Raw genomic sequence first — 14,143 nt, forward strand, 5'->3', positions numbered from 1 at the left:
GGATAAAGCAATGAAGTTGAAAAAGAGCCAGCTCTTGAGAGAGCATGACATTTCAGGCTAATGCTTCAAGTCAAGAGCGTTTTATTGTCATATGTCCCAAACAGAACGATGAAATTCAGTCTGGAGAAGGGTCTAGACCCGAAACGTCACCCATTCCTTCTCTCCAGAGATGCTGCCTGTTCCGCTGAGTTACTCCAGCATTTTGTGCCTATCTTCGGTTTATACCAGCACCTGCAGTTCTTTCCTACACAATGAAGTTCTGACTTGCAGCCTCAGTGCAGTACAGCTGGACCACTGCACCATTGGAGGTACCACCTTTCAGCAGAGACATTAAACTGAACTCCTACCTGCTCTTTCAGGTGGAAATAATAATAAGAATTTGCTAAAATGTGGAAACAAAGAACTGCAAGTGTTGGTTTATACCAAAGGTAGATACAAAGTGCTGGAGTAACTCAGCGGGTCAGGCAGCGTCGCTGGAGAAAAAGGATGAATGACGTTTCAGGCCGGTAGAAAGGTCCCAGCCCGGAATGTCACCCATCCTTTTTTCTCCAGAGATGAGAGTGGGCCATACAGCTCACCCCCTCCATGACACGTACTAGTCAACCTGAGGAGCACCTTCAGCAACAGGCTGGTTCCACCAAGATGCAGTACAGAACACCACAGGAGATCCTTCTTCCCTGTGGCTATCAAACTGTACAACCCCCCCCCCCCCTCCCCCTTCTGTTGATGCAGAGTCCTTATCTATCTATATTTAAATCTCTGTGTGTGTGTGTGTGTGTGGCTGTGTGTGTTTCTGACTTGTGGCTGCCAGCCTTTGATTCGTTGCTACGCCAACACCCGACCCACAAACGCCCTGATTTTTTCCATTTCGGTAGAGATTTCACTTTTCATTCCAAGTATCCACGCCTCATTAAATTTCGTTGTATGTACATATTTTTGATAAAATCCTTCTGCCCCCCCCCCCCCAACTCACTCATTTTGTCGCCTCCTGCTGGCCAGCGACCATAACGGCTGCTGGCGCCCGCATCTCGCCTCAAAGACGCCATTTAAAAACAGCCGCACTGCTGATTCCTGAGCCGTTTGAGTTGGAGGACCACGTCTCCCGTGGGGGCTACGGGTAGGGAACGGCTGCGTTGGGGGAGCAGACCCAACGGGTCTGCACTTGGTCTAGTATCATAATAAATACTTTAATTAGAATACATACAGAGACCATCGAAATGAGTACTGCAGGCACCGAGTCGTAAACTGACTCCTCTTCCCCCCCCCCCCCCCCCCACTCACCAAAACTTTGCACAGTTTAATTTCATGTCTTGTGTTTTATGACAGTTGGCAGATCAATTTCCTTCCTGGAATAAATAAAGTTGTATCGTATCGTAGATGCTGCCTGATCTGCTGAGTTGCTCCAGAACTTTGCATCTATCATTGGATGGTGTGTGTTATTGTTTCACAATGGAATCCACGCTGCCCCTGTGAGGCCAACATTTATCCCCCTTGCAACGTTACTTAACCCAGACTTGCCTAGATATTAAGACATTGGAATTTCGAAAACCTTGCTGTGTGCAAATTGGATGGATTGTTAAAGGGCCTGTCCCACTGTACGAGGTAATTCAAGAGCTCTTCCGAGTTTAAAACTCGTGGTAAGCACGTAGAATGTACGTCGGAGCTCAGGACGTCTCTAAGCGGCTCGTAACGCTAACGGCAGGTACTCGGAAAACGCGGTAAGCTCGTGAAGACTCGTGAAGATTTTTCAACATGCTGAAAAATGTCCACGAGAGCCGAGGGTACCTAGGAGTGGCTATTAACGTAATTCTTCGAGTTAGAATCGGGGGAAACTCGGGAGAACTCTTGAATTAGCTTGTTCAGTGGGACAGGCCCTTAAGTCAAGAGTGTTTTATTGGCATATGTCCCAGAGAGAACAAAGCAGCAGCACAACAGAATACATAGTATACTGTGAGCAATATAATAAACAAGAGAGAGAAAAAAATGTTTTGTGTGTGTACTTTTATAGGTGTAAACATATACTCACAAATACACACATATATAGATCATACACACGCGCGCACACACATACACACACACGTGCACACGCACGCACTTACATGCACACCTACACACAAAAAACAACCAATAGTACAACAAACACTAATAGTGCATGATACAGCGGTGACCACATTTTAAAAGTACTTAATCGTCTGGAAAAAAAACCTCTTTGGGGACCTTTTAAGAAGTGAATGAAATGCTTGTCTTATCACTTACCGCCTCTTCAATGATGAACTCTGCTTTTGTCTGGCAGGTTGTCCCCAAACACCTTGGTGACGCCGCACAAGAAGAGCATGCTGGGAACCGGGAACTACGATGTCAACGTGATCATGGCCGCTCTTCAGACGAAAGGTTACGAAGCTGTTTGGTGGGACAAACGAAGGTAGGGACAATGGGAAGATCTTTTCTCCACATATCACTCTGCAGTTTGAGCATGCAATCGTGGCTCTCTGCGAAACTCAGTCAGATAAACCAGTCTTTGTTAAACCAGTGATAGACACAAAGTGCTGGAGCAGATCAAGCAGCACCTCTGGAGAAAGAGGATGGGTGACGTTTCGGGTCAGGACCCTACTTCAGACTGTCAGTAGTGGGTGGAGTGCGAGTAAAGGCAAAGTCATTGGGTATTTTTAAGGGGGTGGGTGGGGGGTGGGGGGGGGGGGGGGGGGGGGGGGGGGGGAGGTTGACACATTCTTGATTTGTAATAGCCCTGTCCCACGGTAAGAGTTCATTCCAAGAGCTCTCCCGAGTTTTAAAAAAATCAAACTCGTGGTAAGCACGGAGAATGAACATAGCGGGTACGTCGGAGCACGGGGACGTCTCTTAGCGGCTAACGGCAGGTACTCGGGAAGACTCGCTAACGGCAGGTAAGCACGGGAAGACTCGTGAAGATTTTTCAACATGTTGAAAAATGTCCACGAGAGCCCCGAGTACCGACGAGTGGCCATTACCGTAAATCTACGAGTTCGAATCAGGGCAAACTCGGGAGAGAGAGCTCTTGGAATGAACTCGTACCGTGGGACAGGGCTTTAAGGGTGTCAGGTGTTATGGGGAGAAGGCAGCAGAATGGGGTTGAGAGTGAATGATAGATCACCCATGATTGATGGAGTAGACTTGATGGGCTGAATGTCCTAATTCTGCTCCTAGAACTTATGAAGAGCTCGAGGCAAAATGTTCTTGCACACAAAGGAAATTGAAGGGATTTAGACAAGGAAACGAAGATAAACAGGAACATTAGTTGTGATCATAGTCATATAGCGTGGAAAAAGGCCTTTCGACCCAACTTGCCAACATCGACCAACATGTCCCATCTATACTGTGCTTGGACCATATCTCTCTAAACTGTACAACTCACCCCCTTCTATCGTGGGGTAGACTGTGACTGACTCCTGACTCCTCTCCCCCACCCCAATCTTTGCACATCCCCAATCCTTTCCACTGGCCACTTTAATTCCATGTTTCATGTATTTTGTGTTTTATGACTGTTGGCAGATCAATTTCCCTCCTGGGGTAATTAAATGTTGTATCGTAAACCTGTCCTGTCCATGTGCCTGTCTAAATGTTTCTTAAACATTGCGATAGTCCCTGCCTCAACGACCTCCTCCGGCAGCTCATTCCATGCACCCATCACCAAGTTTATGTGAAGAACTTACCCGTCATGTTCCTATTAAATTTCTCCCCCCTCCCCCTCACCTTAAACCTATATCCTCTGGTTCTCGATTCTCCAACTCTGGGCAAGAGATTCCCTGCATTTACCCAGTCTATTCCACCCATGATTTTGTACACCTCTATAAGATCACCCCTCGTCCTCCTGCGCTGCAAAGAATAGTCCTAGCTTGCTCAACCTCTCCCTATAACGTCGCTGGGAACAGATGGCACAATGGGCTAAGTGTTCGGCTGGCAACCGGAAGGTAGCCGGTTCGAATCCCGCTTGGAGTGCATACTGTCGTTGTGTCCTTGGGCAAGACACTTCACCCACCTTTGCCTGTGTGTGAATGTGTGTGACTGTGTGTGAGTGATTGGTGGTGGTCGGAGGGGCCGTAGGCGCAGATTGGCAGCCACGCTTCCGTCAGTCTGCCCCAGGGCAGCTGTGGCTACAGAAGTAGCTTACCACCACCGAGTGTGACTGAGGAGTGAATGAATAATGCGATGTAAAGCGCCTTGAGTATTAGAAAGGCGCTATATAAATCCCATCCATTATTATTATTATTATAACAACAACCTCGTAAATCTTCTCTACACTCTTTCCAGCATTGCAACATATTTCTCATAACATGATGCCCAGAACTGAACACAATACTCTAAATGTGACCTCACCAACATCTTATAGAATTGCAACATGGCCTCCCAACTCTTATACTGATCTATACTGGTCTTATTCAATGCAGCAGCCTAACGATAGTGTTCTATAACCATCTGATGTGTTCGACTCCCGCTGAAGTCAATAGGATTGCTTTTAAAGACAAAAACACTAAATGCAGAAGTAACTCAGGAGGTCAGGCAGCATCTCTAGAGAAATGGATAGGGTGAGGTTTCGGGTCAGGACCCTTCTTTAAACTCGGTGTGACGTCTTGAGTCGTTTGGGTCGTGGCCCTGAAGAAGGGTCGCGACCCAAAATGTCACCTGTCCATGTTCTCCAGAGATGCTGCCTGAGCCAGTGATTTACTCCTCCTGCACTTTGTTTTTTGTTGTTGTAGTTCCTTGTTTCTACAGTAAGATTGCTTATCTGGCCACCTCTCTCATTGCTTTATGCATCACTTGGCTGTGTGCAAAGCAGGTGCTTCATTTCACTACATTACAACAATGGATCATTTTCATAAATACTTCAATGGTTTTCTGGATGTCTTTTCGCAAAGATGTGAAAACTATCATGCACATAATTCCATTCACAGGTCACAGTTTAAGGATAAGGGGGAAATCTTTTAGGACCGAGATGAGGAAAAAAAATTTCACACAGAGAGTGGTGAATCTCTGGAATTCTCTGCCACAGAAGGTAGTTGAGGCTAGTTCATTGGCTATATTTAAGAGTGAGTTAGATGTGGCCCTTGTGGCTAAAGGGGTCAGGGGGTATGGAGAGAAGGCAGGTACAGGATACTGAGTTGGATGATCAGCCATGATCATATTGAATGGCGGTGCAGGCTCGAAGGGCCGAATGGCCTACTCCTGCACCTATTTTCTATGTTTCTATTCCTACTTAAAACTGGAAGCAATTCTGGTGTCGTTCCTCATTATTGAAGTACCTTTTTCTATTATAGAAGAAAGGCGTTTGATTCTTTTGAGAATCATTTTTGAGATTCTTTTGAGAATCATTTTTGAACAGAGCTGGACATTGCCTCCGCTGTTTCATCCAGTGAGTTGGAACCAGAGAGACCTGACAGAAAACAGAATCTAGTTAAATAATTCAGGGCAGCACAGTGGGGTTTGCTGCCTTGCAACGCCAGAGACTCTGGTTCGATCCTGACTGCGGATGCTGTCTGTACGGAGTTTGTACGTTCTCCCTGTGATTGTGTGGGTTTTCGATGGGTGCTCTGGTTTCCTTTCACGTTCCTATGTCGTGCGGGTTTGGAGGTTAATTTGCTTCTGTAAATTGTCCCTAGTGAGTAGGATAGAACTTGGTGGGCTGAAGGTCCTGTTTCCACCCTGTATCTCGAAACTAAACTCAACTAGTGTTCATGAAAGATGGAAGACTGAACAAAGCTATAATAAAATCTTGGAACGAGGAACTGCAGATGCTTCTTCTTCTTCTTGCGTATGGCGTGCACAGCCTAAAGTTGTAGGACAACTTGTTCTAATGGACAATTTGATCTTATTTGATTGTGCACGCCAGGTTGATTGCATTTGTCGAAACAGTGAAGGTTGCAATCTCCCACCCCACTACAGATGCTGGTCCACAAAAACAGAGAGTGCTGAAGTAACTCAGCTGGTCAGACAGCATCTCAGGAACACATAAATAGGTGACGTTTTGGGTCAGAGACCTTCTTCAGACTGATGGTAGACAAAAATGCTGGAGAAACTCAGCGGGTGAGGCAGCATCTGTGGAGAGAAGGAATAGGCGCCATTTTGGGTCAAGGCCCTTCTTCAGGTCTCGACCCGAAACGTCACCTATTCCTTCTCTCCAGAGATGCTGCCCCACCTGTTGAGTTTCTCCAGCATTTTTGTCTACCTTCGATTTTTCCCGCATCTGCAGTTCTTTCTTAAACAATTCTTCAGACTGATTGTCGTATAGTTTTAGTTCAGAGAGAGATACAGCGTGGAAACAGACCTTTCGGCAACCGAGTCCACGACAACCAGCGGTTACTCGTACACTCAAGGGCCTGTCCCACTTGGCCATCATTCACGCGCCATTCACGTGATCTGCTAGCGTGTGGGTAGCGCGTGGGCAGTGCGGGCTGGGCGCATGGAGTGGCATGGAGAGTGGCACAAAATCTTTGCGCGCCAACGGCCTGTCGCATAACTGACGGCCAAAGTGGGACAGGCCCAAGACCCTGGCGCGACGCAACGTCTCACCTCCAACAGCAGCAGAAGCAGGCAAATGATCGTCAAACTCAGCCTGGGGCTCACGGCCGTTGCGGTCCGGATCCACCCCCCACTCCTACTCCCAGAGCGGGGCCAAGACGATTGAGATAGACACTAAATGCTGGAGTAACTCAGCGGGACCGGCAGCATCTCTGGAGAGAAGCAATGGGTGACGTTTCGGGTCAAGACCCTTCTTCAGATTGAAGAAGAGTCTCGACCCGAAACATCATCTATTCCTTATCTCCAGAGATGCTACCGGTCCCGCTGAGTTACTCCAGCATTTTGTGTCCATCTTCAAATGACGTCACGCGCTCCAGACGGCTGTGCGGACGCATGATGACGCGCGCGACCTTCGCGCATCAATCACTACCGGCCTGTCGCGTAAATGATGGCCAAGTGGAACAGGCCCTTGACACGCATATAGTCCCTGGTGGACTCTTTGGAAGGTACAAGATACTAACACTATCCTGCACACCAAGAATAATTTACCAGTTTACTGAAGCTAATTAACTTGCAAACCTGTTCGTCTTTGGTTAGTGGGCAGCTGAGCACCATGAGAAAATCCACACGGTCGCGGGGAGAACGTATAAAATCCGTACAGGCAGCACGGTTAGTGGTCAGGATCAAACCCGGGTTTCTGGCGCTGTACTCCAGAACAGCAACTATATCACTGTGCCACCTTTTTGTAGGCGGGGAGAAAGCTGGAAGAGAGGTGGATTTAAGGGAAGGTTATTCAAGCAAATGAGGAGCAAGGAAATAAAAAGGTCACACTAACAGATTTAGACAAGGAAAAAAACAGGAGGAGATTAGAATGAAGCAGAAAAACCAGTTTGGTGGAATGGTTGAATTCTCGGCCATTATCTGTGGTTGACTAATAAAAGAGCTAATGATAATGGCAGGTCAGAAGGTTGAACGGAATAGAATAGGCAAATAATTAAAAGATTAATAAGGAAGATTTATTAACAGTGAAAAAAACTAGCCAGAAATGGGGAAAAATGAGGTATTAAAAGCTGCCTCACAGCATCAGAGACCCGGTTTCGATCCTGACATAGAAACATAGACATAGAAAATAGGTGCAGGAGGAGGCCATTCGGCCCTTCGAGCCAGCACCGCCATTCATAGCGATCATGGCTGATCGTCCCCAATCAATAACCTGTGCCTGCCTTCTCCCCATGTCCCTTGATTCCACTAGCCCCTAGAGCTCTATCTAACTCTCTCTTAAATCCATCCAGTGATTTGGCCTCCACTGCCCTCTGTGGCAGGGAATTCCACAAATTCACAACTCTCTGGGTGAAAAAGTTTTTTCTCACCCCAGTCTTAAATGGCCTCCCCTTTATTCTAAGACTGTGGCCCCTGGTTCTGGACTCGCCCAACATTAGGAACATTTTTCCTGCTTCTAGCTTGTCCAGTCCTTTTATAGGGTGCTGCCTGAGTGGAGTTTGCACGTTCACACAGCGCCCGTGTGGGCTTCGTCCATGTGCTCTGATCTGCACCCACGTCCCAAAGACGTGTGGGTTTGTAGATTAATTGGGCTCAGTACACTGCCCACTAGTGAGTCGGTCGGGGTGGATAGAAAAATGGGATGAACCAGTGTGAACAGGTGATTGCAGGTCAGCATGGACTCGATGGGCCAAAGGGCCTGTTTCCTTGCTGTATCCAAAACGAAATGAATGCTTTTATAAATATTTTTTAAATAAAAATAGTTAACTAACTGGGCATTAGTCTTCTAGAAATAACAATGAAACCGATGATGTCTGATGAATTTGAGGCCGTTTACATCAATCTTTGCAATATGTGATATAAAATGACAGAAATAGATATAAGCTGAGAATTGGAAAGGAGAAAGAAACTCAGAAAAGATGCAATCATCAGGGAAGTGGTTCTGAGCAAATTTGTCGAACTACAGGCTTCATGTCCCAGCTTCTGAAGTGGATAATGAGATCATGTGTTGATTTTCAAAAGTCCCCGAGATTTGAGGAACATTCAGAAAAATTTGATTAGTATGGGTGTCGGGGATTATGGGGGGAAAAGCAGAAAAATGGGGTTAAGAGGGAAAGATGGATCAGCTATGATTGAATGGGACAGTAGAGTTGATGGGCCAAACGGCCTAATTCTACTCCCATCACAAATGAACATTGTGAACATATGAAGAACGAAAGCTCTCTGCCTCAGAGGGCGGTGGAGGCAGGTTCTCTGGATGTTTTCAAGAGAGAGGTAGATAGGGCTCTTAAAAATAGCGGAGTCAGGGGATATGGGGAGAAGGCAGGAACGGGGTACTGATTGGGGATGATCAGCCATGATCACATTGAATGGCGGTGCTGGCTCGAAGGACCGAATGGCCTACTCCTGCACCTATTGTTTATTGTCTATTGAAAAATAACAAAAAGAAGCCTTTACTCTAGCTGGTGTAGGTAGTCTTACAGTAATGTGTAGTCAAAATGCAGGAAGACACAAGGAACTGCAGATACTGGTTTACAGTAAAAAGACACAAAGTGCTGGAGTTACTCAGCGGGTCATGCAGCATCTCTGGAGTACAGAGACATAAACGTTGCAGGTCAGGACCCTTCTTCAGATTGATTGTGGTTGGGGGGGGGGGGGGGTGAGGAAAGCTGGAAGAGAGGAAGGACAGGACAAATCGTGGGCAGGTTATAGGTAAATACAGGTGGGGGGGGGGGGGGCAGCCGAATGTTTGGACAAAGGCCAGAGATGAGAAGAAAACATAATGTGTGGGACAAAAGGGATTGATGAGTTGCGACTGTGAAGCTGGAGGAAGGAATGGAGGTCGACAGAAAATATAGTTTAGTTTAGGGATACAGCACGGAAAAATACCCTTTCGGCCCACCCTGTCCGCACCGACCAACGATCCCCGCATATTGACACTATCCTACACACACTAGGGGCAATTCGCAATTATACCAAGCCAATTAGCCCACGCAGGTCATGGGGAGAGCGTACAAACTCCGTACAGGCAAGCACCTGTGGTCAGGATCGAACCTGGGTCTCTGGCGCTGTAAGGCAGCAACTCTACCGCTGCGCCACCGTTGATCCCCATTTGATGATGCTGGCGATGTTATATTGAAACGAATAAAACAATCACTTGTCATTGAACTAAACTGGCTGATTTCTCGAATTTAGCTCTAATATTGATAATGTGACTCTGGAATGTAAAAATTTCCCGACCCAAATAAACAGGACTGCGTTTGTTTGCAAAAACAGTGAGTCATTGTGTGTTGAAGTGCACAGTGGAAATGCTGCAAGGTTGGATGGTCGTTTGTGTGCTCATGAAAACACGAGCAATCTCTTCTGCTTCTCTGCTCTTTATTTTCCTCTGCAGAATGGTTTTATGCCTGGAAGAAAAAAAGTCTAAATGTTTGAGTTCTGGCAATGATAGCTGACGTGATTTGTTTTACTTCGGGCTACTGGTGCGCTCTCATTAAGATAACAGTCAGCTGCAGCATCTCAGTGGGGCTCATCTGGAAACGATGCAAGCGTATGTAATGTGCTCGGCACGTTAGCTCTGCGTCAGAGGCCTGCGAACCTACATGTGAGCTTTGAAAGTTGCTTTACGCTGATCTAACGATGATTCACAAGGACAAGTCGCCTTCAGCTTCCAAGTGGCCGATGTTGTCCTTAGTTGGAGGCTCAAGTCGCGAACCGATTTTCTTATCTATCCTTCTGCAGCCATTAAGTGACCGCTAGAATGTCTTCCCTGTGGCTGTTCAATAAAGCAGGAAAGAAAATAGGGAAAGAAACAGGCCTGAAACACGCTCAGCCAATTCTGTAGATAGACTGAAAAAGACTCAGCGGGTCAGGCAGCATCCCTGGAGAAAAGGAATAGGTGACGTTTCGTGTCGAGACCCTTCTTTGCTCCGCTGCCAATTCTCTAGTTTAGTTTAGTTCTTTAGTTTAGAGATATACGGCATCCTTTGCTGGAGAAACAGGCCCTTCGGCCCACCTTGTCCGCACCGTCCTGCACACTAATACTATCCTACACACAGGCGGGGCAATTTACAATTTTACCATGCCACTCTTGCCTGAAGAGGACCAATGTGCTGAAAGGCACCATGACCACCATGTTTACTTGTGAATGGTTGACTCCATGGACAAGGTGCTTGGCGTTTGTCGAGCACCTCCTGACATTTCTGCATTTTTATAAACATTTTTGCTTCCCCCAGAGATGTTGACACCATCGCCCTCTCTAACGTGATGGGCTTCATCATGAACATCCCCTCCAGCCTGTGCTGGGGGCCGGTGAAACTTCCGCTCAAACGGCAGCATTGGATCGGTGTGCGAGAGGTGGCGGGGATCTACTACAACCTCGACTCCAAGCTGAAGTTGCCGGATCAGATCGGCAACGAGGACGAGCTCCGGTGAGTGATCTGGCACGGGCGGTTCATGAGAGAGTTTATTGTCATGTGTCCCAGATAGGACAATGAAATTCTTGCTTTGCTTCAGCACAACAGGACATAGTGGGCATGAATACAGAACAGATCAGTGTGTCCATATACCATTGTATAAATATATATACACACATGAATAAATAAACTGATAAAGTGCAAATAAACAGATTATGGGCTTTAATGTTCAGAGTTCGTCCGAGCCGAGTTTAATAGCCCAATGGCTGTGGGGGAGTAGCTATTCCTGAACCTGGTCGTTCCAGTCTTCAGGCTCCTGTACTTTCTACCTGAAAGTAGCGGGGAGATGAGTGTGTGGCCAGGATGGTGTGGGTCCTTGATGATGCTGCCAGCCTTTTTGAGGCAGCGACTGTGATAGATCCCCTCGATGGACGGGGGAGGTCAGAGCCGGTGATGCGTCGGAAGGGGAGTGGAAATGGTTGGTAACCAGGAGATCCCGTAGGCCTCGGCGGACCGAGTGCGAGTGTTCACAAGTTCAAATCCCACCACGGCAGCTGGGGAATGAAATTCAGTTCAATAAATAAATCTGGAATTCAGTCACTTCAATCTGGCATGCTTGTGAAAGACTATATGAAAAAGGCTTTGCCAGTGATAGCCACACAAATACAAAGTTTCTCACAATTTTTTCTAAATCGCCAACACGGTTAGAATGGGCTGACTGGCTGCCTCCAGGTGGTTCAATTTCCTCCCACATCCCGAAGATGTGCGGGTTCGTAGGGTGATTGACCCCTGTAAACAGTCCCCAGTGTGTCGGGAGTTAATGAGAAAGTGGGATAGCATAGAACTAGAGCGAAGAGTGATCAATGATCGCCATGGCATTTCAAGTTCAAGTTCAAGTGAGTTTATTGTCATGTGTCCCTGTATAGGACAATGAAATTATTGCTTTGCTTCAGCACACAGCATAGTAGGCATTGACTACAAAACAGATCAATGTGTCCATATACCATAATATAAATATATACAGCTGGACTGGAAGTGTCATATGGAGGCGGTGTACAGGAAGGGACAAAGCCGACTGTATTTTTTAAGGAGGCTGAGGTCATTTAACATCTGCCAACCCCTACTGTGCAGTGTCTACCATTCAGTGGTGGCCAGTGCTCTGTTTTTTGCTGTGGCCTGTTGGGGAGATGGCGCCCGCATAGCGGACAAAAACAGACTGGACAAGCTGATCAGGAAGGCCGGCTCAGTGGTCGGGGCTGAGCAACGAACGGTCCAACAGGTGGCAGAGGCCAGAGCTCTGAACAAACTGGGTTCAATAATGACCAACCCCACTCACCCACTCCATGCCCTGAAGGTGATCAAGAGCAGCATCTTCAGTCAGAGACTGATTGCACCAATGTACAAAACTGAGAGACATAGGAAGTCCTGTTTACCAGCTGCTATAAGGTTATATAATGCGCATAATAACTGCACTTTTTTAAATTAATTGTATTTTAACTTGTATTTTAACTTGTATTTTAACTTGTTAAGTATGGAAGCTATTTGAGGAAATGTGTGGTGTTATGTCTGTCTTGAAGCTGTCGTGGCACTGTAATTTCCTGTAAAGGATTATTAAAGGTATAATCAATCAATCAATCAATCTATACACACATGAATAAACTGATAAAGTGCAAATAACAGAAAATGGGTTATTAAATAATCAGAGTTTTGTCCGAGCCAGGTTTAATAGCCTGATGGCTGTGGGGAAGTAGCTATTCCTGAACCTGGTTGTTGCAGTCTTCAGGCTCCTGTACCTTCTACCTGAAGGTAGCAGGGAGATGAGTGTGTGGCCAGGATGGTGTGGGTCTTTGATGATTTTTCTTTTTGTTACCACAAATGCCCAATTCTCCACCTTTATTCCTTCCGCAGAAAGTTCCTGAAGCACCAGCTGAGGGGGAAGAACTGCGAGCTCCTCTTGGTTGTAAGCGAGGAGGTGGAGATTCATCAGAGCTGGAGAATGGACGGCTGACACGTGACGTCGCGATCAAACCGAACCTTTGTAGCCGCTACACCTCCGCCTTGCGTGGACAGAACCAGAACTTCAACCCAGAACAGTGAACGCAGAAGACTTTATCAGAGGAACTGCTCATTGTATTTCAGGTCTGCATATCTTAACACGAACATGGAGGCCTAAGTATCCCACACAAGAGTCGGTGCTTTTTTTTAAAACAAAAATATATATATATAATATCTCTACATATATATATATATTTATATATAAACTACTCGAAGTGTGGAAAACTTGATGAGGGACAATGTGTTTTGTTTTTGGCTTGTTGCTTTAGTAAAGAAAGTGTAAAATATATAAATATAAAAATAAGAAAAAAGATTCAGAAGGGGCCGGGTGATCCTTGATCTCTGGGGCCAAGGATAAAATTAAAGGAAAATGTTTATTGCTGAACAGCATGCTCCTCTCCACTCAGTGTCTCACTACTATCCCACTAAATCTTTTATTTTTTTTGCTCACGCATACTTTTTCAAGAAACACAGAAGACATTGCAAACACTCTGCTGTTTTGGACAGCATCTCCAGAAAGACAGCGAGAGAGAGAGAGAGAGAGAGAGAGACAGCTCACGTGATAATTCGTCTTTTAAAATCGATGCATGACTTCATATTTCCTGTCCTAGCTCAAGACACATCAATAAAGCTGACTTGCGTTTTTCTAATTGAAAGTTGAGAAAAGATTAGATTTCTAAACATTAGGGAACCAAAACGGAAAGCGATTGCTGCCAATTGTGTTGTGAATGTATCAATATCTGGGAGAGCGCTTGCGATGGCCGAAATGATTTATTCTTGTCCATTCAGACTTTGCACACAGACGTAACGTGACAAATCAAGTTTTAAAATTGTTCCTTGGCTCTTGGAAGTGGACACTAAACTCAGTGACTGCATTGACAATCGGGTCAAGAGTAGATGGAATGATTGGGGTCCTGATGGGATTGGGTTTCTATTTGTTTTGTGGCTTGTTTTAAAAAGTATCGTACCACTGCCTATGATTTTTCCTGCACAATTCAGTAGCCCCTTTACTTGTCGTACTTGCCACCGATCACATGCAGATAGGTGCTCCTGGGCTTGGTACATCGCCTGCCCTACACCCACTAGGATGCATGTAGAGGATAAATGTGTAGGAAGGAACTGCAGATGCTGGTTTACACCGAAGATAGACACAAAAAGCTGGAGTAACACGGCGGGTCAGG

The 14,143-nt window shown here is 46.1% G+C and overlaps 1 protein-coding gene across 1 annotated transcript in view; it reads left to right on the forward strand.

Moving 5' to 3' along the window:
* josd1 (Josephin domain containing 1) overlaps positions 1–13,352 on the forward strand; it is a 39,338-nt gene extending 25,986 nt beyond the window's left edge. Inside the window, exons 2-4 of the mRNA XM_033013508.1 lie at positions 2,294–2,422; positions 10,728–10,922; positions 12,816–13,352. Coding sequence (XP_032869399.1) covers positions 2,294–2,422; positions 10,728–10,922; positions 12,816–12,915 — 424 coding nt within the window. The 3' untranslated portion in view covers positions 12,916–13,352. The remainder of the gene's footprint in view (positions 1–2,293; positions 2,423–10,727; positions 10,923–12,815) is intronic.
* The last annotated feature ends 791 nt before the right edge of the window (positions 13,353–14,143 follow it).

The sequence above is a fragment of the Amblyraja radiata genome, chromosome 38 (genome assembly GCF_010909765.2).
Source record: "Amblyraja radiata isolate CabotCenter1 chromosome 38, sAmbRad1.1.pri, whole genome shotgun sequence".
Lineage (NCBI taxonomy): Eukaryota > Metazoa > Chordata > Chondrichthyes > Rajiformes > Rajidae > Amblyraja > Amblyraja radiata.